General features: G+C 49.1%; 2 protein-coding genes across 6 annotated transcripts in view; both read left to right on the top strand.

The window, feature by feature from the left end:
• The first annotated feature begins 62 nt into the window (after positions 1–62).
• On the top strand, positions 63–21,080 carry SLC22A4 (solute carrier family 22 member 4). The gene is made up of 10 exons (XM_040573573.1): positions 63–504; positions 5,857–5,960; positions 7,312–7,466; positions 10,240–10,411; positions 11,796–11,922; positions 13,434–13,534; positions 14,505–14,719; positions 15,412–15,594; positions 17,029–17,164; positions 18,436–21,080. The coding sequence occupies exons 1-10, from the start codon at positions 112–114 to the stop codon at positions 18,509–18,511; spliced, it is 1,662 nt and encodes a 553-aa protein (XP_040429507.1). The 5' UTR covers positions 63–111; the 3' UTR covers positions 18,512–21,080.
• A 1,594-nt stretch (positions 21,081–22,674) lies between these two features.
• LOC121077663 (solute carrier family 22 member 5-like) overlaps positions 22,675–27,750 on the top strand; it is a 52,175-nt gene continuing 47,099 nt past the window's right edge. For 3 of the 5 annotated variants that reach the window (XM_040573046.1, XM_040573048.1, XM_040573047.1), the window contains exon 1: positions 22,677–23,169. In XM_040573046.1, the coding sequence (XP_040428980.1) occupies positions 22,777–23,169 (393 nt within the window). In that variant the 5' untranslated portion in view covers positions 22,677–22,776. Of the gene's footprint in view, positions 23,170–27,750 lie in introns of all 5 variants that reach the window. The other 2 variants (XM_040573045.1, XM_040573044.1) reach the window with 1 other exon arrangement.

Here is a 27,750-nt window from a genome sequence, read left to right as displayed (position 1 = left end):
CCTCCGGGACGCGCCGCCCCTTCGGGGGCCGGGCCGGGCCGGGCCGAGCCGCGCCGGGGCGGAGCCGCGTCCTGGGGGCGCGCAGAGCCGCGGAGAGGAGCGGGGAGAGCCATGCGGGACTACGAGGAGGTGTCCGCCTTCCTGGGCGAGTGGGGCCGCTTCCAGCGCCTCGTCTTCTTCCTGCTCAGCGCCAGCATCGTCCCCAACGGCTTCAACGGGATGTCGGCCGTCTTCTTAGCCGGCACCCCCGCGCACCGGTGCGCCGTGCCCCGCGGCGCCAACCTGAGCGGCGAGTGGCTGAACGCCAGCATCCCGCTGGAGCTGCGCGGCGGCCGGGCGGAGCCGAGCCGCTGCCGCCGCTACCGCCTGGCCGCGCTCGCCAACTTCTCGGCGCTGGGGCTGCGGCCCGGCTCCGACGTGGAGCTGGGAGAGCTGGAGCAGGAGCCGTGCCTGGACGGCTGGGAGTACAGCCGAGACGTCTACCGCTCCACCATCGTCACCGAGGTGCGCCGCCGGGGGGGGCCGGGGGCCCGTCGGAGGCGGGTGGGGGCATCACCAAGGGGCAGGGGGGCGAGGGAAAGGGTCCGGGCGGAGGGGAGACGCTGCCGGGCTCGGGGGGACGGGGGGCGAACCGTGCAGCCCGTCCGGGTTATCGCTGCCGAGCGTCCAGTGGAAACTCCAGCCTGGTTTGTTTGCAGAGGGCTTTCCCGTGGCGGGGAGGTGAGGGCTGAAAATAGACGGGTGGCAGCTGGCTGCGGCCCGCTGACCCTCCTGGCAGGTCCCCCCCGGTCGCCGGTTCCCAGCCCCGCTGCGGACGGGGACACGGGCACCGGACGGGGACATGGACATCACCAGGCACCCACGGCAGAGCCCTGCTGGGGCTGGGCAGCGCGGTGCCAGCTGTGGGTCCTCACCAGCCCCAGCGTCCTGTGCCAGTGCTGCCAGCCCCAGCGCTGCCTTTGGTGGCCGCCAGGTCCACGTTGGGTGACTTGGTGGAACTGGGTGCTGGGGGCTGCTGCTGCCGGCTCCTGTGTGAGCCTGGCCCTGAGGCTGTGGCCGAGCTGCCGGTTTTAAGTCCATACAACATCCACACAAGGCGTCGTGGGAGCATCAGCGGTGGCGGTCATGGAAGCGCTTGTTTGGGGTTTCAGTGCACCAGCAGGGACAGGCTGTCTGCACGTCTGGTGGCGAGCTGCGATAAAGGAGGAAAACACGATACCCTAAAGCTGCGGAGCTGCTCTCGCTCTTCGGCGTTGTGTGACAGGGTTAAAGGAATAACGGGCTCAACCCACGCCCACGGCGCTGGGGTTTGGCAGCGGGCAGGCCCCGTGGGCCGGGCAGCGTGCCCCAGGACAGGCAGCGTCACCCGGGGTCGCTCCAAGTGGCCTGGGAGGGGACAGGAGATCCCACGCAGCTCGAGGTCACTGCAGCCATGAGAGGGCTCTCAGAGAAACCTCAGGCTTGCGTTGGGGTTCTGCACAGCTCTGGGGATCCGGGTGCTGCCCTGATCGTGCTCAGTGGTAGAAGGATTAACCCCGCTGGTGCACCCGATGGATCGCGCCCGGCGTGCGCGGTGCGGGCAGGGAGCGGGTGCCTGCCCCTCGTCTGCAGCCGCGGTGACTCAGCAGGGACATCGCCACCAGGAACCATCCTGCTGGCCGGGCACCGCTGTGGGGCTGTGCCAGGGGGCGTGGGGGCACGGGCAGGGGTGGGCAGACGTGGGTTCAGCTGCACTGAGGCGTGCGGGAGAGGAAGGTGAGCGGGGAAAGGCTCGGAGAGGGCAGGACATGGGGCAGGGACGCCCCTCGCGTGCCCATCGACACGTGTAGCCCATGTGTGCGTCTCCCATGCCAGCAGCTGTGCTCAGTCCCCATCCCTCGGGAAGCTCCCCCGGTCCTGGCCGTGGGCGAACCGTGGCGACGTCCCAGCTGCAGGGCACGTGCTGCGGGCAGACACGTGCAGCAGAAAGGCTGCTCGGGGCAGCGACCCCCAGCCTGCCTGTGCTGGCAGTGGGGTTTGCCACAGGACCTGGAGCGCACCCGAGGGGAAATAACACGCTCAGATGGTGGAAACCAAGTGTCAGGTTCCCATCTGTAGGCCAGATGGAAAAGGATACTTGTTTCGTTTAAAATGGCACAAACGTTTGGGAAAGATACTGAATTCCGTTTTAAAACAAGGAAAGCGGGCAGTGATGAAACCATGAGAAGAAGCAGCTCGGTTAAACTTGTGATGATAATTTTTGCGCCCAACGTTTTTCTCTGCATTAACAAAGACGAGCCTGGACATGCCATCAGGAAAGCTCGATGGAAAAAAACATCTTCAGTTGAGGAACTCAGCTGAGGAGCAAAACCTGATGGTTACGGGATTGGGCACTGGAGGTTGCATCTGATTCATTCAGCTGCATCAAATCCTGTTACTGCTGCTTGAAAGGAGCAGGCTGGGAGGTGCCAGCCCGGTGCTGGTGTTATCTGAGGATGTGCTGAATTCCCTGGAACAAAGGGTCCCAAGCTCAGTCATATGGTAGGTCTTAAAGTGGAGATGATGTCAGCAAAGTGAATGTGTCCAAAACACAGGAGAAAAAGGACATAACGAGGTCAGGGAGCTGAGGGTGTCGGTCAGGTTGTCCCACATAAAAATGATGTTTTTTTTTCTGACCAGGTGGCCGGTGTGGCCGCTGCACCAGGTCAGCGCTGCCGGCACTTGCAGGGAGGGCTCGAGCCAGCCGGGCGGGCTCTGACACAGAGCGGGGCTGCTCCTCCCTGGCCGTTCCCCCAGTTTCCGCCATCTGTGCTTTGAAATTAATTTAAGTGTTAACATACGTATTTTTGCTATGCTGTGGGTTTTCGCCTGGAACTTAACCTAATTCTGCTCTAATTCCAGAGAGCGGTGCTCAGATCTGGCTGTCACCAGAGGCTCAAGCACAAGCAGCGGTTTTGCTCTCTGGAGCGGGGCACTTACACGCACTTAACGCCCCGGCGCTGGGCTGTCAGCTCCCTGAGAGGTGCTCTGGGCTGTCCTGCAGCTGCACAGTGCGTGCCCCTGCTGCAGGAGCCCTGTGAGTGTCCACGGCGGTGCTGCAGGCTGCTCCCTGCTCACCTGCGGGCGCTGCTCAGCCCCCTGCGCCCAGCCTGGGGCCGAGTTCCCGGGGGAGGCAGGGGGCTGGGGATCAGCAGGGGTGAGCAGCTTCCCTGTACGAAGCTGGGTAGGAGGTGCTGTGATGTGAAGGCATCTGAAGGATTTGTCTCTTCCCCTGCGGCTTTTTCCCAGCAGCGTTGAGCAGACCGACCGACCAGTCAGTTCACAAAACTCGTCGATCCGCAGCATCCCTGCTGGCCACGCCGGCAGAGTTCACCCTTCTGGAAGCTGGGAGCTTGGGAACAAGTGTCCCGGGGATGTGATGGCCAAAAAGCGATCCAGCAGCATTCTCGAGCAGCTCTAATTCCTAGTGGTAAAAGGAACTCGCATGGACGCTTACACGAACTTTGTTCTGCAGCGTGCTTAGCCAGAGATGTTAGAGAATTACTTATTTGCTGGTTAATGAATAATTCCGCCAGCAGAGAGTTTGGACGCTGTGGCTGCAGGTAGTTCAGCTCCTGTGTGCTGGGCACAGGCTGGGATGGGCACTGTCCTTGAGGAGGACCTGAAGTAAGTTAAATGTCACTTTTTTTTTCCCAAGAAGCCAGTGCTGCTTGCAGGGACTGCCGTGGTGCCGGGGCTGCAGAGGCATGAGCGGCGGGGCAGGAAGGGTCGTGTTTGATGGAGGATTTGGTGAACTTCACCTAAGTTCGTATAAGGGGCGCCTTTCTGCTCAGCAGCTTCAGCTATACCTGGGGTCAGATGGATTTCACTGTGTTTGTGTGTTTTCTGGTCAAATACAGCGAGTTCCTACAGAAAGAAAGCCTACCCCACCAGCCGGCCGCTGCACACCCTTACCACATCCTGTAAATTTTAAGGGCTCGACCCGGTATCGTTATTTTTTTTCTGTCTGTGTAGTATGCCATGGGAAAAGGTAGACAGCTGGGAAACGCTGGAAGCAATGCAATTTCGTGGGCAAATTATTAGTTAGCTGGTTTTAGGCTGTAGCCAAAGTGCCTTTTAGAAGTCGTTTTGGGAATGCCGACCCCACGCCTCGAGCCTGGCAGAGCAGAAGCAGGCACAGGCTGCTGCCCTGAGCAGGGCTTGCAGCGGTGCTGTAATTAAATAACAGCAAATGTTAATCACGGGGGCTTTGTTTCCAGCCTGTGGGGCTGTGTGTGTGTCAGGAAGCCTCCTCATTTCCCAAAGCAGCTCTTTGGTGTCCAAGCAGAGCGTGCGGACAGGATGGGTCGGAGTCGGAGACCGCCGGGGACAACGGCCCGACCTCCCCTGCTGGTTGGAGTGAGCAGGGGTCAGATTTTAATATCCTGAGTGATGTTCTGTACGGGCTGCGAGGTCTGCCACCTCGTTACTCACCGGCTTCTCCAAGTCTGTGCTGAGCGTACAAAGCGGTACGAGTCTGGACATGGCAATCTGGGAACCTGCCACCTTGTTCCCTGTCCTCTCAGTTTTTCTAGGAACATCCAGGGCTTGATTTGCACCTTTACCTTTTTTCTTTTTTTTTAATCTCCATTTCATCTGAAAAGTGAAACAGATCCCTGTGTATATTTGCCAAGTCCAGCATCCCTGGAAGCATCCGAGCCCTTCTGGCCCACGCCCTTCCTCCTATCTTATCAAATACAATTAAGATAAACAGAGATAACCACCCAGGCCTGGCCCACACCTACCCACCTATTCCTCCCAGCAGGGAGGAGATGGTTTCCATTTGAAATAAATCAGATTTAAGCATCTGAGGTGCGTTTCAGCCCCGGGCCGCAGGACTCCTGTGTTGCAGACGATGCGCTGTGTGTTTTCAGGAGCGGGCACGGGCTGTGGTTTTGAAATGCCAGTTGTTTGGTTTCACTTTGGCAGGACAGGGAGTGCTGTCAGATGGTGTCGGGATCCCTCTCCAAAGCCCGTGTCGCTCCTTTTGGCCGGGTGCCTCTGTGCTGGGGGCAGCCTCAGCCCACGTTCCCCCCCACCCGGTGCTGCTCAGCGCCCTGCTCAGCCCCTCCGCCCCCCAGGCAGAGGCTGCGTCCCGGTAAAGGCGATGTTCCCGCTCCCTGATAGCAAGGCTAATTATTAAAATGATGCTGTACTTTGATCTGAGCCTGATTAGCCTACCTTCGTGGTACAATTATCTAAGCTGCGACCGACCTGTTTGAAGTGTGTCCAGCAGCACCCCCAGCGGGTGTGCCCTGACTGGGGGATCGCTCCCCGGGACGTGAGCAAGCCTTGGCAGATGCGTGCTCAGCTCTCCCTCGGGTGCACCGAGGCTCGTTGCGCTGATTTCATTTTTTAAGCCTTGCGTGGGGTGATGGGAGGCGCCAGGTGGAAGTTTCCACGCTGGCTCCTGTCCCAAGCCTCCGGTCCCAGCCGCGAGGATGAGCGGCGAGCACGGAGCCGCCCATGAGGATGCCAGGGGGAGGAGGGATTTAAAAAAGTAAATCTCTGTGGGATGGAGAAAAGAGATTTCGCTCTGTGCACGCTCTTGCGTACGTTCTCTCAAACCCATAAGCCAGAGGAATGCAGCAGGTTTTGCACCAGGGAGGCCAGGCGAGCTGTCCCCAGGAGCACCCCATGGGGACCCAGCTCAGGGTGCGGAGAGCCCGGTGGGTGCAGGATGGGTGCACACCAGCAGCAGGGACCTCACGGCCCCAGCCACTGGGAGGGATGGGGAGAGGATGGGGGGAACTGGGCCACAATACGGGAAATCAGCGCCCTCCCGGGCGGTGCCGGGCTGCTTCAGGGCAGATCTGAGCGTGGGCCCTTCTCTTGCAGTGGAACCTGGTGTGCGAGGACGACTGGAAAGTGCCGCTGACGACGTCCCTGTTCTTCGTGGGCGTCCTCATCGGCTCCTTCATCTCGGGGCAGCTCTCGGACAGGTAATGCCACCGCCGCCAGCTTCGCTCGGGAGCAGAGCAGGGCAAAACCTCAGGAACAGCCGCGGCTGGCGAATGTGCTTTAGGGAAGAATAAGGGACTTTGAAGTCCAGTTCTCTGACTTTTGATCAAAATCAGGTAATTGGCTGAATTTCTTTAAAAATCCCGACCTTCACCCTTAGCACACGTGGAACTGCTGCCATTTGTACGTGTCAGGAAGCCAGCGACTGGTCTCTGCATGTTTGCAGCCTTGCAGTTTGATGAGCTGGTCTTCACTTCAGTCCCAAGCTCGTTCCTTTGTCCGCCCTTTCTCGTAGCTATAAATATCTCGTTCATTGTCACACATTAACTGGGAGTCTGTTGTTGGAGCTGTAAGGCAAAAGTTGGCCTTTGAGTGGGAGCTCCAACGTGTCTTGTTGGATGAGATGGTTCGTTGGAAATGAAATTAAGAACCTGTAAATGAATAGCAACGATGTGATGCCATCTAACTATGTGGATGTAAAACGTCGAAAAAATACAACAGGCATTTAACAATTATCTCAGCAGCAATCAAGTTTTGGCCTTACAGGTGTCCAGTGCCTAACACCCATTCCTCCTGCGTGTCCCCATCCCTGCTGCAGCCCCCGTGGCCATCCCTGCCCTGTGCCGCTGCGGCTGGGGAGGGACATCTCAGCGGGGGGCGGGGGGTCAAAACTCAACGTGAGACTTAATCCCAAAGCCATGAGTATTAAATTCCATGTGATCCAAATTTAATCTCCTGCCCCTGGTGCAAAAGTCAGGCAGCGTTACTGTTTGAGAGGAGACAAGATTATCACTAAATCCCTCTGGTGCCCCCTGGCAACATCTGATAAAATGTGCACACCCGAGCAGCTGGCGAGCCAGCGGGCCCTTCTAGCATTCGCTGCTTTTTGGAAAAGTTTTGTCAATAAATGTGTGTGTTCTGAGCCCAAGCGAGGTGAAACCAGCTGATAAAGGTAGATAACACGTCCAAACTGCAGTGGTGTTATGCTCTGTAGATGCCAGCAGCCTAAGTGCCATCATTTCCTAACCTTGGTCTGCATGGCTTGCAATCTCAGAGTTTTTCTCACCTATATACTACTGTCTGGGCTCCTTAGTTCCTGTCTAGTGACAACCTGAAGTTTCTGCTCTTAATTTCTTTTATTGATTTATTTCCTAGGTCTTGGAAATTTTATTTTTTTAGTTCTTATGGAATTAATACATAAAAGTCATAAAAAAATTAACTTCAGCTAAGCTGTGTCACCTGAAGTTGGATATTTATGCTCCCTTGCACTCTTTTGCATAGCCCTGCTCCATAAATGAATTAAATAATCATCTCCTTTGTCCTTGGCACCAGGTTTGGCAGGAAGAGCATCCTCTTCTCCACGATGGCCGTGCAGACGGGCTTCAGCTTCCTGCAGATCTTCTCCACCAGCTGGGAGATGTTCACAGTGCTCTTCCTCATAGTGGGGATGGGGCAGATCTCTAACTACGTGGTGGCCTTCATACTGGGTATGGATATGCCTTTATTAGATTAAATGCTTGCTTAACGTACTGTTGTTTTTTTCCTCTGAACTTGCCGCAGTTAATTAGAGATGGCACTAAATCCTCACTGGTAAAATTCCTAATTTAGGCCAGCATGTTTGTTTGTTTTTTTTTCTCTTGGATACTGTAAGGAATCTCTTCAAATAGTTATAGCTTGTGCTTTCTACAGGTTTAGAGAAAAAGAGGAGTGCAGGAAACATCAACACAAACATTATTTCTGTGCTCTTTGGAGGAAAAGTTCGAGGGAGGCTGAGAGCTGTTATCAGCAGGAGCAGGGCTGAGCCAGCAGCACCGTTTTGGGTTCCTCCCTGGCCCCCCCACTGTTTGCAGAGGGCTCTGGGCAGTTAGCCCTCGGGGCAAAGCAGTTTCCATGCACAGCGTGCGGCCTCTTGTGTGAGCTTTTAACCCAGTGGTGTCAGAATTTGCAGCTCCTGATGTCACCTGAAGAGGTGACATCAGGCACGAGCTCACCCGGCGTTTCCCCAGGGAGCGCGGGGCGGTGCTGGAGGCAGGGACGCGGGGCTGCGGTTTTGGGGTGCTGCACTTGGCAAAGCTGGGGGGGCCCAGAGCACCCTGGCAGCACCCGCTGCTGCGAGGTGGGGCAGCTGCTCCCAACGCAGTGCTGAGCACGTTTGGGTGCAGCCTGCTGGCACCTGGTGTGCTGTGGTGCTCCTTCTGCGATCCGGTGCTCCGCGGAGCCGTTCCCAGCTCTCAGGAGGTGCCTCGGGTGCTCAGTGTTTCTTCCCACTCCCCCGGGAGCCTTGGGGCTCTTACTAAGGACAGGATTAAGCTAAAGCAATTTAGGAGTTATCTCCCTAATTGCAGTTAGTCATCAGCTGTCTGTCCTCAGTAGAGGCACTTCTCAGCTTCCCACCCTAAAACGTGCAGCTGAGCGCCCTGCACGCCCCCGCTGCTCCTCCAGCCCAGCCAGGAGCTCCCAAAAATCAGCACATGACAAGGGTGCTGGGTGGGGGAATGCACCCACAGGAGGAAGAGTGGCTCCTATAGAAACCCCGTCCAGCGGGTGGGCTCCTGCTCCCAGGGTTGCTCCCTTTCCCTGTGCCCTGGAGGCGCTGCCCTTGTGCTGTCTGGCATTGGTGGATGCTGTGACTCCAGCTCGGGGAGAGCAGTGGCACCAGCACGGGTAAATCCCTGCTGTGCTGCAGCGCTGGCACTCCCCAGCACCAGCTGGGTTTGGGGTTTTTGTTTTTGCCAGTGACCAGTTTCCCACGGGTTTCAAACCAGCTTTTTCTGCCAGTTTTTCCTTAGTTGTAGGTCATGTTTTTTTTCCATGTTCAAGTTCTGAGACTGTAAAACAACACACAGATTTGTGAAGGCATGCTGCTGTCATCCCAGGATTGCTATTGCCAAGAGACTAAGGGAAGAGGAGAGACAGAAGAGAAATATAGCTGAAAGATATTATCTCGTATTGGCTTTGTAATGCCACAAATCCTACATCTTACCATACTGCTTAACAGGTATAAAACAATGCTTCAAGGATCAGACGTCTCCCCAGATGCCCCTAAGCAAGAGCCATCAGTAGAGGAAGACAGCACAGTTTATTTTTTAACACACCCTTCCTGTCCCTACGAGTCCTTGTTTTCATCTTCTTGTGAATTTATTCAGTTACCCCAAGCTTCTGAAATGGAAACTCTTGTAGCTATTAAGAAGGTTTTTGGTTTGGTTGGTTGGTTTTCAAGTCTTTGGTATTTTTTTCCTATTGCTCTGCAATATTAAGGGTTTTAACATGCTACATAACTAAATCACGCCCCGCAGACTATCCGAGACCCTCCTGTTAGCTCGGCGTAATTTGTTTGTTAATTGATTCAACTGTGGGAGCTGTGGCACTTCCAGTGCTCCAGACGGAGAGGAAATTTCTGTAGACCTGGGTCTGGGAACTCGATGAGAAGTGAGGAGGACCTCTGGATGTGCATGCGTTTTGTAAAGCAGAGACTCAACAAAATGTTACCCCTGTTAAGCAGGGTATTGTACTGGAAATGAAGTGCTTGTGAAGGCTTACAACGTCTCCAATTTTTATCAGTGGATGTTAGGTTGGCGCTAGGCTGTGCGTGACGCAGCTGGTGCCGTACGCTGTCATTTAGCGATGCCTGGTTGCTGGAGCGGGAGCGTTGTCAGACATTGGTATCTTCCCTTTTTATCCTGCAACCCCTGCGTGCCGCTCTGGTGTCACAGCCAGTTCCGGAAAATACACCCAGCATCAGATCCCACCTCGCTGTGAATTCGTGCCCTGTCACCCCACCCCACGTCAGCCTGCCATCCGCACACTTATGCAGCTTGCTGCTGGGCGCTTCTGAGCGTTAAGTCCCAAACTGGTGAAAGGGGGCAAAGCCTATTTCTTATTCAAGCACATCAGGAAGGCTCCTGGCAGTCTGCCGGCCGCTGGCCCCGGCCTGCCCCCACCTGTGCCGGACAGCGCGTTAATCGCAGCAAGCAGAAGCTGCTCCTTGCCCTGGAAGCCCCTGACAGTCCCTGGCATTTTTATTTCCTGGGCAGGTCTGAACGCTGAAAATCTGGAGGAACTCCCCCCAGATTAATAGCTCTGTAATGATCATCACCTTTTGGACCATTACTCCTTGGCAGTGTCAATTAAAGCGTTATATAAGATAAACTGCTCTTTTCTAATGTTGTTTAGCTTTGTTTTGTAAATGCAGTAAAGTATTTAGTCGTGATTGCAAAGAAAGAGTTGAAATGCTAATCCAACCTCCCTTGTTTTAAACAGGCACAGAAATTCTTGGCAAATCAGTTCGTATTATATTCTCTACGTTAGGAGTTTGCATATTTTTTGCAATTGGCTACATGTTGCTGCCACTGTTTGCTTACTTCATCAGAGACTGGCGGATGCTGCTGCTGGCGCTCACCGTCCCGGGGCTGTTCTGCGTCCCGCTCTGGTGGTGAGTGCAACGCGCCCGACGCTTTCCCCTTTGTGCCCAATTACCTCCGGGGCCCAGTGGTTTTTTTTGCTTTGTGTTTCGTTTTTGTTTTGCCAGTGTTCAGCCCAGTTACCTGCCCGCTGATCCTCCCTGGTGCTCACCATGTGCTTGGTGGCATTTTTCCCACCAGCTCTCCGGAGCAGCTTGGGAACTTTGTTTGGCCCCTAGCTCTGGACAGTGTTAACCACCTCGTAGCTGTGGTAGTGCTGGATGATTCCGTCTAACGTTTCTTCCCTGCTCTTTTCTTTAAGCCATGTTTAGTGAGGATTCAGCTGCTGATGGGTACTAAAATCTGAGTGGAAAGCCGGCAGGTAACTGCACTAAATGTCGTCAGGCAGAGGTATGCGCTCCCGGGCGTTGCTTTGGCTGCCAAAGCAAGAGTGTCCGGAGCCCTGCTGGCATTGAAAGCCAAGAAGAGAGCTCACACTGAAACCCAGCAGAGGTGGGGACCTTGTGAGGGCCCCCTAGGTCCCTCATAACTGCTCAGCTCCTCTGAGCCATCCCATGCTCTTGTCTCAGTGGCTGAGCCCATGTTTTCTTTCATCCCCACCACCATCTTCTCATCCACCTTCTGCTGTAGGTGCGCCCTCACTTGCCCATGGGTCCTCTGCCCCAGAAGGCTGAAAAAACAAATTAGGAAAAGTTACCGCTGTTCTCAGCTTGACAGGCGCCCTGAAATTAATGCTAGCTAAAGGGAGTGAGGAAGCATTTGTTGAGGTTAAAGGAAGGTTAAGGGAAGGTGAGATTTTCTGTCCCGTGTTCGGTGTTAATTCACTCAGCACCTTTGGAATTGATTAAAAAATGTCATCAGCTCTGCATGGGAACAGTGCCTCTGTCCTTTGCCTAGGAGAGCCTGCATCAGATTTGTGGTAGAATTGTGAGGTTTGTATATAGATTCCTGTGACACAGAACCTTTAAATATACCCTCTGTGCATTTAAAGCATTTCCACTCTGTATGCAGTTTCCTAAGAATAATTTTGCTTAACAATGGTTAAGCTACCCCCATTTTTCTGTTTGTCCAGCAACATCAGTCTTTTCTGGTGGACATCAGTTATTCTTTAAAAAAGAAAAAAAATACGAGAAGAAAAAAGGCAGCCCCCCAGGAGAAAGGCTCATGCATCTCCTTCAGCAGGAGGATAAGCACATCCCATGTACTTGAGCTCTGTCACCGGTCCCAGTGGGACACGTTCATGAATTACATTGCCTGCATGCTTCTGCGCCGACCATGTTCAACCACAAGTAATTTGCGAGATGAGAGCGTAGTTCAAAAAAACTGTACATGTGGTTTTAATAATGTCTTACTTTTGTGAAAACGTTGAGTCATTTATTCTGAAACTTATTGCAGGATCATTCCTGAATCCCCTCGGTGGCTGATGTCCCAGGGAAGATATAAAGAGGCAGAAGCTATTATCCGAAAGGCTGCAAAAATAAATGGCATTACAGCCCCGGCTGTGATTTTCGACACCGCGGAGGTATGTTTCACGTGCCCTGTCACTTTACCTCGTCAGCAGCTTTCCCCTTTGGCCAGTTGACTTGTTGTGAAGTGCCAGGACAGGAATGGCTTCCAACAGCAGCTCTTAGGGGCTGGCGCTGGCTGTTGGCGTGAGGTAAGTGTTGGGTTAGCAAACTCAAGATGAGAAGCCAGAGGGCTTACTTATTTGTTTGCTTTTTACAGTAAAGCTCTGTTCCGCAGCAGTGGTTGGTTGTGGTTTTCAGAGCAAGGGTGACCCAGCTTGCTTCACCCTTCGGGCACGGAGGAGACCCAAGGAGGACGCGTTCAGCCCCGTCCCAGCGCGGTGTCAGCGGTTTGCACTTTAACAGGGGCTCTTCACAGGGGCTGCACAGGGGCACCAAGTCCAGGTCCACGTGTGCCGGGGCCCCACGGAGCCCCACGGGATGCTCCAGTCGCACAAAGCACCAAATGCTACAAGTGCCCTTGAAACGTGTGACTAGAGAGAAGGCACCGGATCACATGAAATTCTTCTGCAGGCAGATTTTTTCTTGCATTTCACACTTATTGGTTAAGAGGAGGAAGCCTAGCACCAAGCAGGCTCACGGCCGCAGCAGCACGGCTGGGTTTCGTGCTCGCCTCCCCCTCTGGCAGCTCGTCCTCCCCCAGAGCTCCTGCTGAAGAGGCACAGGCACGGCTCCGGTGCAGAGAAATCCGCAACGCCTCCAGCCTTGTGCCGAGGATGACCGTGGATCTGTGTGTCAGATCCCACCTTTCTGCATCTTATCAGCACCTGCGTTTTGTGTCTGCTGATACGGAAGAGAGCAAAGCACCGCACACCCCTTTGTGATATCTGCAGGAGAGAAATGCTGCACCGTTGCTGGCGGTATCGATTTATCGAACGTCCTGCTCAAACTTTGGCTGGGCTGAAGATTTCTTTTCCAAGCCTAAGTTACGCTGTAAATTCTAGCACACGTTCCAGCTATGGGAACTCTGGAAGCACTTTCCTTCACAGCCAGAGCTCATTTGTCCTTCATTTTGGACCTGACTCTTTCAGGCCCCAGCGGGTGGGTCTGCTGTCAATCACTCACATGTTTCTGAGACCAAGCAGCAGGCAGCAAAACTGGGCGATAACTTGCATTTATCTCACACCGTTTGCGAAGGTTGAATGGAAGAGAGCTGAGTGCAGTGCACGGAAAAATGCCTTCAGTCATGAGGTTACTCCTGGAAGGACTGCGTTAGATCCTGAAGGAAGTGTTCATGCATCTTTCTTGTCAGTAATACTCCTTGTTAAGTAGTCAGCATGGTGCAGAGGTCCCAGTGCTACCCGTTTAACAAAACCTGGAAGGTTTGCACAGCTGGGTGCAGAGACGAGCTCTACCTAAGGACCGCACCCCGCTGCAGAGCTTGGGCTGCCTGGTGGGGCCCTGGGATAGCCGTAACCTCGTAACTGCCCAGACATGTGGGTGTGCAAAGGTTGTTGTGCTCTGAGGTGTGGGAATTTTTTTGGTTTTGTCTTCCTTTTTCCTTCAGATGCAGGATTCGAAGCCTCAGCAGCAGCAGAAGGCTATCCTTCTGGACCTATTTCGAACCCGAAACATTGCAACTATTACTATTATGTCATTACTTTTGTGGTAAGGAAATGTGTATTCCTAAAGTACCCAGGCAATAGAACGATTTCTGATTTGAGGGCACATGGCACAGGTTTAGATAAGTTTCAGCCTCGGAGCCTACCCACACGTGGTCCTTGGCTGGTTTGTGCCCCTCAGTGGCCCTTGCACCCGCACTACATTAATATGTACGAGTGTGGGGATGGTAGCCTCAACTCAGATGGGAAATAATTAAGAAAATATATATAGCAACTTGTGTTGTGTTTTTTTTTGTTGTTGTCTTTTTAAGAAGCTCCCATCTCTATAATCTCTATTTGAAGGGAAATGTCTCGAAGCAGAGACAGAACCAGAACCAGACCCATGGCCAGCGTTTTCGTTGTGTTTCTGTGCAGTGCCTGTCTCACTGGGATCCTGGTCCCTGCCTGGGCAACCACAAGGAATGACGACCAAATAGTGCCATGTAGACAAACTGCGGCCCTTTTCTGTACATATTTCCCCCAGCAGAAAGGAACTGGCTAGCACGTTTGGCATGCCATAGTAAGGCACTCTTGAGATTTGAATCCTGAAGGTCCAGCTCTGTTGAGAAGAGTCCAGTAAGACGTAACCAAACTGCCGAGGGTGGGAGAGCCTGTCCCTGGAGTTTGCTGCGAGTAGGAACGTAGCTGGCGTGGGAAGCTTTCCAGACTTGTTTCAAGGTGCCGTTAATGAGCCCGTTGCAGTGAAAAGCCTTTGTGACTGACTTCCACAAAGCCTAGTGCTTGGTTCAGTATATGGAGGAAGGACAGAAATCAGAGGGCTCTGCACGCTGCTGTGGATATGAGCACTGCAAGGGTTGACAGAATTAGAAAGTTGGGGTTGCCACTGAGGTTTTTAAGCCACAATGTCTATGGCAATGTTTTGCAACGACCCAGTTTTGTAACAACCTCTGAGGCAGCACCGGAGGTGTTCAGAGAATGGTGTTTCTGGAATAATTTGTTCTTATTGCTTTTCTCAGGTTTTTCACATCAGTTGGTTACTTTGGCCTCTCCCTTAACACTCCAAACCTGCATGGCAATGTCTACATCAACTGCTTCCTCCTGGCGGTTGTTGAAGTCCCATCCTACGTGATCGCCTGGCTTCTCCTCCGCTTCCTGCCTCGGCGCTACTCAATAGCTGGCACCTTGTTTTTAGGGGGTGGCGTCGTCCTCTTCATCCAGCTTGTTCCTACAGGTACAAGATCTGATACGTCACTTAATTAAATACAGTGTTATGGTGTTTTATGCTACTGTCTAATGGGTCTGTGGAATTACTGGAAGCTGTGACCAAATTTGGAATCTGAGGTGAAATTTGTGCTGATCACTTGTGGCTGTGATTTATTTTTATGTTTTTATATATATACGCATATGCTGAGTCACACATGGCTCTCGCTTATTGTGTCAGATTACTGAGCTTTTTATAGTCCAGGGGAACCAGCTTGTAAAGTGAGAGCCAAAAGTGCACTGTGATTTATCTGGTTATGTGTAAAGGCCAAAAACACCCTGCAAGCCTCCCAGAACTCACTGTGTGCAAATCTTCATAGAATTTTGCAAAACCGGGGTGGATTTAAGCTTGTGCTTCCTTACTGTATAATCCAGAATTTTGTTCCATTTCAAGAACATCCTTTCACTGAGTGAAATATAAAATCTGAAAAGTGAAAAACCTGCTTGTGCCTTCTACTGTGTGCTCAGCAGGAAGTCCACAGCCAAGCGATCTGGGGATGGGGCTACTATGCTGTAGAATTCAAAACAAATGAAAGAAAAACAACACAACTTCTAAATGAAAAAAAAAAAAACCACCGATAGAGGCTTTGAAAGGTAAAAGAAATACAAGTAATAAGCAAAGGGCCTTGTTTATTTATCTTGATTTAATTTTTTCTCCTCCAGATTACAGTGCCCTGTCTGTTGGCCTGGTGATGCTCGGAAAATTTGGCATCACATCTGCGTTTTCAATGCTTTATGTCTACAATGTGGAGCTCTACCCAACATTGGTCAGAAACATGGCAGTCGGAGCTACATCCACGGCTTCCAGGCTGGGCAGCATCATTGCTCCTTACTTCGTTTACCTGGGTGAGACATCTTGCATTTCTTGCCTTGAGCTACATAACTGCCCAGAAAAGTCATTATCTGAGCTTCTGAGGCGCAGGTTCAGCTGCTAGCCCCTTCATTTGTTGTCTTTTAAGTCCCTTCTCTCCCTTTGGGTTTCACATTGTACACTATAGAAGTGAAGCAGAGCTCTTTGAGTTTCACAAAAGAAAAAGACATTGTTCGTATCTTGTAAGCAGGTCTGTAAGCAGAAGTATTAATTACCTCTAGGCTTTTTTTTTTGTTTTGGACGCTCATTACCATCTGAGTGCTGCACAAATATGGAATGACTGCGATGCTCCTTAGGGTCTTCAGTCTCTGTTGCAGCTTAGGTGGCAGTAATGGACAGATGTAGACAGGATGAAGTTTTTATTATTTCTGTTTTCTCTCAGGTTTCCATAGGCTCAGTCTTTAAAAAATCTTGTTCCAGTCACCAGAACAGTTTCTGAAACTTTAGGCGGTTTTAGAATAAACTTGGGAATTGCTGATATCTGCTATGGCTAACTTAGGGCTTGCAGTTCATCCAGTTTATGACCACAGAAGGAGATCAAATGACAAACTCTGGCTATATATGTGAAATACCCAGTGGTCTTCATTTGACTCCTAATTTACTCCACACATTATAAAGCATGCTGCTGTATCCCAACTAAAAAATGAAGCTGTCAAATTCAGTTTGGTACTTTCTCTACCTTAAATACTTTAATTCCTAGCTAATCCGTTCACTGAGAGACCTTTTAATTTTTGTGCTATTGTGATTTGAAAGTCTCACATCCTGCCTGAACACTTGTGCACTGGCTGCAGGCTGCTGGTAGGGGCCGCTGCTTTCTCGTCCAAAACCAGAAACTGAGCAGACCAAGGTCAGAGTCTCTTGTGTCGCTGCAGGCTGATGCCTTCTCCACTTCCAAAAAGGAGGGTACTTAAGGATCACACACACATTTAATGGTTCAGCTGCCATTAGTCAGTTCCCTCCCTTTGCAGGGAACCAGCAGGATGCTCAGTCCCGGACAGCTAATGAGTGCTTGGTTGCTTCTGAGCACTTTCGTCTCTCACATTGACTTATTTTACTGAGGATTTGGTTCCAGATGGCAACCCAGTACTGAAGACTTGCTTCTTTCAGCAGTGATCCCAGCAGAGCTGTTACCTTGCAAAGATGTTGGCTATCCCAGTTGAAAATGTACAAAAAGCTATCGGCTGCCAGAAAAACGTGGGTGTAGCATGGGACAGTGACACATGGTGATCGTCCTAGAGCATAGTTTTAATCGAAAAGTCTCCGTCTTTGCTGGCAGATACTAGATGTAACCCAGTTTGGATTCACCTTTGATATTTTATAAAGGTTTCAGCTAATTATTCCAAATTAATTCTGAATTGCAGCTATGTCTGGAATATAAACTAATGTTGTTACGTCCTGTGTTCTGCCAGGTGCCTACGACAGAATCCTACCATATATCCTCATGGGAAGCCTGACTGTGCTGATAGGGATCCTTACCCTGTTCCTCCCAGAGAGCTATGGAAATTCTCTGCCTGAGAGCTTTGAACAAATGCTGAAGGTGAAATGGTAAGTCGGCTTTCATTTATCCCATACTTCACAGGAACTGAGGACTTCTTTGTACATAGTCCCTTTTCACAATGAGCAAACATTTCATCAGATCCATTGCAAAACATCAAAGCTTTCAAAGCGCCCTTTAGATTTGTTGTTAATTTTACGGACTTTGACATCGTACAGTTTCCCCAGAATCTCTGAACCTGAGGGTTGATGTGCTTGAAAGCGGACACGTGCAAACCAAGGCTGACCTTCACATCGCTTTGGGGCTGTTGCTTCATGCCTCCCAATGCTTTCCATCCTTTTACATCAAGCGTTTTTTGTTGTATTGTTTTTCCCTTTCAGGAGTAAGTTACTTAGCAACATGGATATAAGTCCCTCTCCTTAACTCTGCATTTAAATTAGCCATTTAGTAGGACAATTTAAGTTACAAAACACTTTTCTCTTTCGGTATAAATTTGTTAGGTGCTACTCTAAATTAAGCACAGGCTTTTGATATTCTAGCCTCTTTTCCTTGGGAGGTTAGAGACACCAGGACAGCTCTTTCTCCTGGTTGTTTGTTTGGCTGGTATAGCTGTAAACAGCAACAGTCCTCCTGCCCCACCAGATTCTATTTAGGGTACTCTGAGCAAATATGCCCCCTGAAATCTGTCTCGTACATTATAGTGCAAGTGCAGTGGAGAGAGATGGTGTTTTCTAGCTGCTGTTGTGGGTTGGAAAACTCACATAGAGAGAAACTGAATTAGCTGAAATGCAAATGCATAAATACTGTCTGCCGTAGTGAGAATGTGTATTGTGAATGGAATTTTCCCTTAACCAAAAAAAAAAAAAAAACCAACTTGGAATTGCCTGTATCTAACCCGGGGTCAGTAACGGAGCTGTCATTATGCTTTCAGAATAAGAAGTCTCAGGCCAGGTTCCTTGATACGGGCACACTGCTATTTATGACAATTAGGGGCTTCTCATATATCTGACCCATAGCTTTTTAGCTCTGCAGTTGATGAATTGTAGCTGGAAATCCTGGAGTCCAACCACATTCCCTTTGGAGACATCCTGCATAAACAGAATGAAGTAACTGAATTACAGTCACTGAATTAAATTCAAGTTCTAAATGTTGTCTGCTGCATTGCTTCTTCCATCCAGAAGGGCATACTTCAGAGAGGAAACATTGTTTTTTTCCAGTGTTTATATAAGTACCATAACCTGGTTATTTTAGCAGTGCCGATTAGGAGGGGTAAGTGTCTGTAAAATATTCTCTAGCTTCTCAGTCTCGTACTTGCTTTCAGTTTCAGAAATGGGCAACAAACCACTGGAGCTAGGAATTCCAAGAAGAGTCCTAAAATTCTGGTAACACCAATGTGAAGACGGATGCATGCTCTCAGTGGGGCTGAAAGAAGAACAAGATCCTCAAAATGCATTTCCTGCCAGAGGGAAACAAAACCCAACAGTCAGTGCTGCCACACCATAGTTATTATCCCCTGTGCTACTGTAGCTAAATACCTAGTTTACTGAACAGACGCTGTCTGCTCACATAGGACTCTTATTTTGTGATTGTGTCCTGATTCCTGGCAGGAATACAGCTATGACTCTACTCGGTCATGTACTCAATGAAAGCTGCTAAAAGAAAAAAGAAGGTAGCAAATGTAATACTGGTGGTTTTTCTTGCTGTGTGCATTGACTGGATGAAGGGGAGCTGGGTGTCTGTCACTGAACATCTCAGCACACGTATCTAAAGGAAAGATCCCAGCCTCATTTGAAACCTGTAACCAAAGCCTGATAGTCTAGGTGGAATCTGAGTTTAGCTGTAGCAAAGCACATGTAGACGTCACTGAAATAACATTTTTGTTTAAAAACCGTAATATAAATAACATTATTGTTTAAAAAACAGTAACATTTTTTAAACAAGACAGAGTAGCTTTTGATGTGTGTTTCCCAGGACCCGGAATCCACATTTGATCCACTCATCCCTGTAAAAGCTGATGTTTTTTCATAAAGCCTAAGCCTGCTGAAATCACTGGGCTTCATGAATGTTCCGTGTAAGGACTCTAGCTTGCTGACCCACTTCTGATGGGCCGTGCCCACTTTCCAATGAAACAAAGACTTTAGCAAGTAAGTGATCCTATTCAAATATGCACTGCAGTTTTAGCTTTGGGAGTTTTTGTGGTATATTGACACAAGCAGCTTTTTGAATCTTTTTGTCTATTTTTTCAAAGCATTTCATTTCTCTTTTGAATATACACTACACTGTGCTTTACCTTCAGAGAAAGCTCATCTCAGTTTTTAAAGCCTCTGCAAAAACCCTTGTACCATTTACAAATTTAAAGGGGATTTGATGCTTGCAAAAACCTGTGTTCTGCACAGGAGTTGTTTACCTGCAGCTATTAAGAACTCAAAAGAGCCGATTTGGGACCACAGATTTTTTTTCAAAACAAAGAATGCCAACAAAGCCAGTATTTTATTTTTCAAATCCTACATGTTATATATGCATTTTTTTTAAAGTTCAGCAAAGCTAGGTGAGATGAAAAGTCATGTGTAGTAGAGCTTAGATTTGTGCTACTACTGTTTTATGAACACTACATAGTTTGAAAAAAAATCTTATTTATTGGTTGTACATGGACTTGCTGGCCACATAAAGTCTGTCAGCCTAGCCAGACTACCTAGAACAGGTAGACTGATTTTTAACATTTATAAATAACTATCAGCCATGATTCACATTCTGTAAGGGCCAAGAAAAGCACCATCTCATCTCTTATTGTGAAAATTCATGGCAATTTGTCTTGTGCTGGCGTTTGGCGCAGAAGCGAGGACCTCCCTCTAAGTTCAAGCACATATATAAAGCTTTATAACATTTAAATGCAAGCAACTTGTGCAATCATTTCAAGCTGCTCTTTGGGATGTGGAAATTCTACTTACTTTAATATTAATTTTCTGTAGTCATGCTTTTGCCACAAATGTAATGTGGCATAAGGCTGATGACCTCAGATGTTCTCATCCCTTCTCAGACTGGAATTTCTCTAATGACAACTATTTAATCTTGTCTTTACTTATCACAAAGTTCATCTCTAGAATAGCTGTTTAGACATAACTAGATTTCTGAACAAAGCCTTTATATCAGCGTATGACAGCTTTGAGGACTTAGTTAAATATAGGTGGCTGTATTTTTATGAAGATTTTTATATTAAGTTCATACTTATTTTATGTGATTGTACGCTTAGGTATTTCTAAAGGTAAATATTTTTGTATTCTTAAACTTTGTAGTATCTTAAAACCTAATTTTCATTTTTTAAATAAGAAAAAGGATTGTGATTTTTTAAAATACCTTGTTTTAATTAGTTTTATTTTTCCTGCTTATGCCATTCATCCAAAGCTAGTGTCACAGTTTAATATTGGCAGATTTAAAAAAAAAAATCCTATGTGAATGGAATGCACCTCTACAAGAATGTGTTGTTGTTATAAGGACTTACTGTGTTGGAGCACAGTCAAAACGAGAAAAGGAGATTGCTTCAGCTGATGTAGTTACTAAATTTTTAATTGTACAGCTGAAGAAAACAGCATCGGTTTAATAGCTGTTGGTAGGAAATAAATGTGTTGCTGGTGAGCAATTTAAGACTTTCACTGCAATCTTTAGCGAGTTTTCTGTGTCAAACATGCAGTGGGGCTCATGATGGGACCCGCATGCTCACGTGCAGTTGGGAGATGTATGTATGGCTCTGACCCGGAGATGGGAGGGAAGCACAACTGGATCTCTCCCATTGATTGCACTATGCCTCAGCTCTCTCCTCTGTCACATTTACCTGGTTCTGTCTGTGTAACCTCTTATCTTCAGTAAGATCTGACACGGGCTTATTGGATGTGTTAAAACATGCATACAAATGTAGTAGTTGTTGCTTGGTACCTGCTGTCTTTATTGTAATAAAAATGTGCACTGGCATTGTGTAACCTACTTTCTCTGTGGTTTCATTGTGGAATAATGTCTCCTAAATGTAACACTTCGTGCAAAGATGTTTAAAGAAGTAATTTAAAATGTATTTAGCATGAATAAGGTATGAAAATAAAGCCCTAAAATAAGCTCTTCCCCAGAAGACGACTGTTAGTACAGTTTCTCTGGCTTTGAGATGGCTCAATCCTGGCTTCCTGCAAAGCCACAGAAGCAGAATGCTTTCAGGCTGTGTTGACAGGTCAGTACAGCAATCCACTGTACATGTTTGTAGGGTCAAGTACAAACCCCTTAATTAAATCCTCAAAGATGATTTTGAGGTTTAGCTTCTATTTAGTCCCTTTCATTTGCCGCATTTACCCACACTTGAGATTTTTCACAACTGTGATTCCAAAATGGAAAGAAAGCTATTTTTCAATACACGCACTCAAGAATGCTGTATGTGGTATACATTTGGCTTTTATCAATTGGAGGTGTCAACCTCCAACTGAGAAAATGTCAACAAAAAAAAATGCCAGTTAGAAGTGTGAATCATGTGGCTTCCTAACAGAACTCTATAGCAGACAGAATCTTCCTGTCATCCTGACAATGCCAATAGGTAATGAGCTATGATTTTTTGGCTTGGGAATAGATATTACGTATTAACTTTCTTCCTTTGATTGTACGAAGAACAAAACAATCTGTGAAGGCTCATGTGTGGGGAAGGACCCAAAGCAAGACCTTAGCAAGGAAACATGGGGCTGGTTCTGTTTGGTACATGCCACCAAGACGGGCCTGGGCCAGGCTCCTCGTGGAGACCTGTGAAAGCTCCTTTCCAGCTCTCCGCAAGGAACCTGACCTTGATCATGGCAACATTTCGGCTTGCCCAAAACATGCAGGCCCAGATGCCAGGCGCAGACCAGAGGCCAAGCACAGTGCAAGAGGGTGGCCTCTGTGTGAGGAGCCAAGAAGTGTTATGGACTGACCACAGCCACCATTCCCTGTTCCCCTGGGCTGCTCGAAGGGAAGAGGTAGAAGATGGACAGGGGAAGGTGCTTTTAGTTTGCCTTTAGGTCTCACTGCTCTAGTCTGTTAGCAATAGGCAATAAATTACACTACTCTCCCTGCCCTGTGTCTGTTTTACCCATAACAGTAATCGGTTGAGCAACCTCGACCCTTGAACCCTTTTCCGTTGTTTTCTCCCCATCTCCCTTTGAGGAGGGGGAGTGAGGGAGCCGTGCGGCGGTGTTGGCTGCCCATCAGTGCGAAACCAAAACAGGAGTGAAGACTTTACATTTAACGGATGCTCTTGTATTATGTACGTGCATTATTATACTCTTTGAGACACGTGTGGGTAGGAACGGGCGGCCCCACGCCTCTGAGGCGGCGGCGACGAGCCGGGCGCGCGTCCTTCCCCCTCAGCGGCCAAGCCCCCGCCGCGCCTCCCTGCCGGCCGCACGCACGGCATGCCGGGGGCTGCCGGCCGGCCTCCGCCGGGCCGCACCGGGCTGGGCCGGGCTGAGGGGGGCCGGGCGCTGCCGCCGAGGCCCGACCCGGCCCGGCCCCACCTGCGGGCCCTCCGCCTGCAAACCCCACCCCCGGCGGCGAGGCCCGGCCCATGGCTCGGCGTTCGGCGGGCCGGGGCCGGCCGCTTCCTGCCCGCGCCAGACGGGGCCGCGGGTAGCAGCGGCGGCCGCAGCTCGGCGGCGCCATGCGGGACTACGAGGAGGTGTCCGCCTTCCTGGGCGAGTGGGGCCGCTTCCAGCGCCTCGTCTTCTTCCTGCTCAGCGCCAGCATCGTCCCCAACGGCTTCAACGGCCTCTCCATCGTCTTCTTAGCCGGCACCCCCGCGCACCGGTGCGCCGTGCCCCGCGGCGCCAACCTGAGCGGCGAGTGGCTGAACGCCAGCATCCCGCTGGAGCTGCGCGGCGGCCGGGCGGAGCCGAGCCGCTGCCGCCGCTACCGCCTGGCCGCGCTCGCCAACTTCTCGGCGCTGGGGCTGCGGCCCGGCTCCGACGTGGAGCTGGGAGAGCTGGAGCAGGAGCCGTGCCTGGACGGCTGGGAGTACAGCCGAGACGTCTACCGCTCCACCATCGTCACCGAGGTGCGCCGCCGGGGGGGGCCGGTGGGCCGGGGACGGCTCCTCCGGGGGCTCCCGGCGCGGTGGGACGCCTAAGCTGGTCTGTTCTGTCCGCTTCCAGTTGCACAAGTAGCCTCCGGATGCTGTGTCTTAACCGGTGTAGTGTGTGTGCATCGACTGCTTAATTATTTTCATCTGATATCAGCATGTATACCGTAGGGAGGACAGGTCAACCCGGCAACAACGGGCTTCGTGGTTCAAAGATGTCTCTTCGAACTCATGACATCAATTTTTTTTTTTTCTTTTTAAAAAAATAAGGCAGTACGAGTCATCCTGAGTTGTGCAGGGCACAACAGTGGGATGCAGCAAGGTGCTGCTTTGATGCTGTGTCTGAGAGGACCTGAACTTCGCTGTGTGCCAGCGCTGCACCTGCCCGCTGCCCTCGTGTCCCCGCTCCCCTGCCGGGAACGGGCCGGATCCTGACCGGCCCAGGTGTGTCCTGCCACCAGGGTCTCCAGGCAGGGCACCGAGCTAAGTGACGCTGTACTGATTGTCCTTGTTTCAGAGGAAAGCTGTACTGAGACCCACAGGCACTGGCTGACTTAGGATGCAAGGAAATACTTGAATTTCAAAATGTAGATAGTGTTTTTTTTCAGAAGGCTTGTAAACCGTTTGTACAGTCCAATTTCCTCTTTGTAGCTGGGAACAAGTTTTACAGAGCTGTAGCTGTATTTTCTGCTCAGAGGCCTATATTCCTTGCTTTGCAAGGACGGTGATGATGGATGTTTGAGTGCTTAATGACCATGAGCTGATCTGAGCGCAGAAGCCTTCCTCAGGAGGAGAAGCTGGGTGAGGAAGGGAGCAGAGGGAAGAGAGACCACATTAGCACGGGGAAGCAAGGACAGGGCAAAACCTGAATTGTTGAAAACTTCCCTTGAGCATGCACGGTCCTTGGGACTTGGGTGGCGTTTGACAGCTGGCACAAGGCATCGCCTCACCTATTACTGAAGAATTGCATTTTTCATGAAGAGGAAAACTGCTCTGGATTTCTAGATCCTGGTCATCAGGGAAATGTACGGTTGTGAAAAGCTGAGGCACCCTCAAGACAGCATAAGGCAGTTGGCATTTTCTAGAGTTAGGCAATTTACAGGCGAACATACTGGCTTTGTCCTGAGTGCCCTAATAGAGGGGTTGGCCTGGCTGAGGCGTATTTTGTCAGTGTTTTGTGTCTCTCCAGCTTCTTCACTGAGCTTTGACTGGGTGCGAGTTACAACATCCGAACTCTCAGAGTATCCTCCAGCAGCTTCATGATCTGTAGGGAACAGAAGCTGCTAACATTTCGGTGAGGCTCTGCAGCAGCTCTCGCCCAGTAGCTGTACAGTCTGGCAGATGTTCTGTGTCTGGGGGAGGTGATGTTTGGCTGCCCAGGCATTGTGCACCGAGGCCGTATTTTTTCTCTTTAATATTAATGTTTCTGAGCCAGTTTTGCAAGAGCCGTGGCCTTTCACATACTTGCAGGTTTTCAGTGTTAAACTTGTTTAATTTGTTGGCTTGGTGCTGCTGCTTTTATGATTCACTAATCCTGTCTTTAGTTGCATATCTCTAACTTGTTGAATAATCATGAGGACCTTTGTCCCAGATTTCTGTAGCTGACAGTGGGAGGGGGAAGGGGGAATTTTTTTTACGAAAGGTTTTTGCACAAATCTCTCGTGACTCTAGAGAAAGCCCTCAGTTACATTTCTGCTTTTGAAGGAAGACTTAACACATTCAGTTCCCTCTTCAGTTGAGGGGGAACTTTCTTTTTTTCAAGCAGACTAACAGCAGAATGCCATTAGCTAGTCTGGAGTATTCAACCAGGAACAAAATCCCTATTCATCTTTTACTTCTTGAGATACTGTGGCTTGAGGGATATGAAAAGTTTTTCTTTAGTCAGAGTGACCATCTGTGTCATTCTTATTCCTCCCTAAGTCCCATAAAAAAAGAATGTAGTCACAATAAAAGTTTATATATGGGACTGAAAGATATATAAACTGGGGTAATTAAGGGAAGAGGCTAACTTCCAGTCATGTCTATGAAAGCTTAGTGTCTGGTTGGGGTCTTGTATTGAATAACTGGGAACAGAAGTGAGCAGTGAATTTGAGCACTAGTAGACTAGAAAGAGATGATATAATGAGGATATGTTAGATGATACAGCAAGTAAAACATTATAGTTTGGGAGTATTCTTACATACTGAAGTATGGGAGTGATTCCTACAGACTGAAACTTAAAAAGATGCAGAGTTTTGTGTACACATCTTCATTTTTTTTAATTATGGAAGCATGATTGTTTATCAAATTGAAATCAGTTCAATGCAAGCATCCTTTTGTATTCCAGAGTTGCATGTTTTATGCCTCTTGCAGTCTTAACACGTTTCATTTTTTTTCAGAGGAAGGATGCTTACTCTGGGAATTACTGAAGCACCCTGAGGCCTGGTGTACTGCTGGAGCTCTGGGTCCTGTAAGAACATATAGAGAAAGTTCCCATGCAGATCTTAGGGCCCTGAGTGTTCCGTTACCTTTACACCGAGGTGGCCGTCAGACCCTTGCCCTGAAGCTGCTCCAGACCTGCAGGAAACAAGGGGAGGCTGCGGTGGTGACAGCTGGAATGACACAAATGGGCCCTGTAGTACAGCTGTGTGACGAGGTTCTGATGTTCCCTTTTTGCTGGGAGACAAGGAGGGCTGTGTTACCCAAAATAAAAGCGCAGGCTTGGGATAGAAACTTTGATTTCCACAAGCTTTTCTAATAGGGGAGCCAGCAGCTGAAGCATAAATCAAGCCCATGTCGTCCAGGTTTGGCTCTGGCTGACGTCTCCAATCGTGTTAGTGCAGTGGCCTCAGAGACAAGAAGTCACATCAGGACTTCCATTATTTTTCATCTGTTAAAAGCAGAAGGACCCTTTTTTTGCTGTAGGGTAACATCTGAATATTCTTCTGGCTGAAGTTACTATTGATAGCTATGAGCTGGCACAGCTGTGAGTGTCAGAGCTAAGCACTAACTAAAAAGCTGAGACTTTAACTGATTAGTAGGTGCAAAATCTTAGTATTAATAGTCATCGGAAGAAAGAAAAATGTATAGTTTTCAGCTCAGAAGTGAAAATGAATGGCTGATAAATGTACTTTAAAAATGCTGAGGTTTTCATGGTATAATTTAAGAAGCACGTAACACAGGACTCTTCAGAATTGTACTCATAAACATTTCTAGCCTCAGAACGTTTTTACAGGGCTAGTGTTTCTACAGTATGATAGACTTGTAGTTCATATAATTAAAATTGAAACAATGCTAATGTAGAGGTACCATAGGGAATTAATTATGGGATAATGTTCCTATTTTGTCTTTAATTTTGGACTAAAAATCAGCTCGTTTCTCAGTTTACCTCTATAAAACTCAAAAAGAATTACACGGGGAGAAATTGAGCATAAGGAATATTTTGTAGATGCAAACTTCTGTTTAGAGATTAAAATCTGTGATAGAATATCTAGAACCTCTAAGTATTTGGAATATACAAATGCATTTTCAGAGGAAAGGGTGTTTAATAATGCCCATAGCTCTCAACTAAGTGAAGAATATTTATATGAGTGTAAACAAGACCAGATTCTGCATCAGTGGTTGTAAGTGCTCAGTTGTGAGACTGGGATTTGTTTATTTTTATTTTTTTAAGAACCTGCCTTGATTTACAGAGAGAAGCAACTGGTAGGAGAGAGCATGCTATGTTGGATTAGCTTCAAGAATTCTTGCTAACATGTTGATTTTTAAAAAGCAAATATTAGCACACGAGACTGTCCCACTTCTTTTTTCAATCATGCGTGCTCTTCTCAGCAACAGAACTTTTTCTTGTCTTTTTTTTTTTTTTAAATAAAAAGGCAGAGAGAGGATTAAGAGGACACAATGCACTGTAGCTGTGAAAATTCCTCTTCCTGTAAGGCTTTTCCTTATATAACAGGGGTATCTGTGTAAGGCTTTCGAAGTTTTTAGTATTTGCTGTAGTCCTTCTTTGTGTAGGGTTCTAGGACTGGTATCAGGAAAGTACAGGTGCTCCTGCAGTGGAACAGTTCTCTTTACATCGAGAAACATGCTTTTTTTTTCCACTGTGGTCCCAAATCATATTGTTGACCTCACAATTACTTCTGTAACTTTCCAAATGTGTTTGGTAGCAGCATGTATTTGGTGGCAGTATGCATTTGCTTGCTGTGATGCTGCATTGCAAGAACTTCTGATGCTTTGTAGAGCTTCCCTGTAATTAGGCTTGCAGTTTCCACGTTCTAGAGCATTACAAATACTGGGCAAATTTTATGCTTAAATATGATTGGCACCTTGTCATTAGCAGTTAGAGTTTGGTTAGTTCCTGTTATAGCAGGTTGGAAAAGATAACAAAATTGCAGTGAAAGTTATGTGGGATAAGGGGTCTGCATCAGTGTGTGGATAAGAGCCAGTGCGGGGTTCAGTGCTAGTAATTCATCAAAGGCCAGCTCTCCTTTCAGGGCGCGTGGTATTCTGCTAGCACAATGGATGCAGAGCCTGCGTGCAGAAAAATAAAAATAAAAATAGTAGTCTGCCTCCTGGAGG

The sequence above is a fragment of the Cygnus olor genome, chromosome 14, assembly GCF_009769625.2.
Source record: "Cygnus olor isolate bCygOlo1 chromosome 14, bCygOlo1.pri.v2, whole genome shotgun sequence".
NCBI lineage: Eukaryota > Metazoa > Chordata > Aves > Anseriformes > Anatidae > Cygnus > Cygnus olor.
The sequence above is the reverse complement of the archived record's forward strand: the minus strand, read 5'-3'. Positions and strand labels throughout refer to the sequence as shown.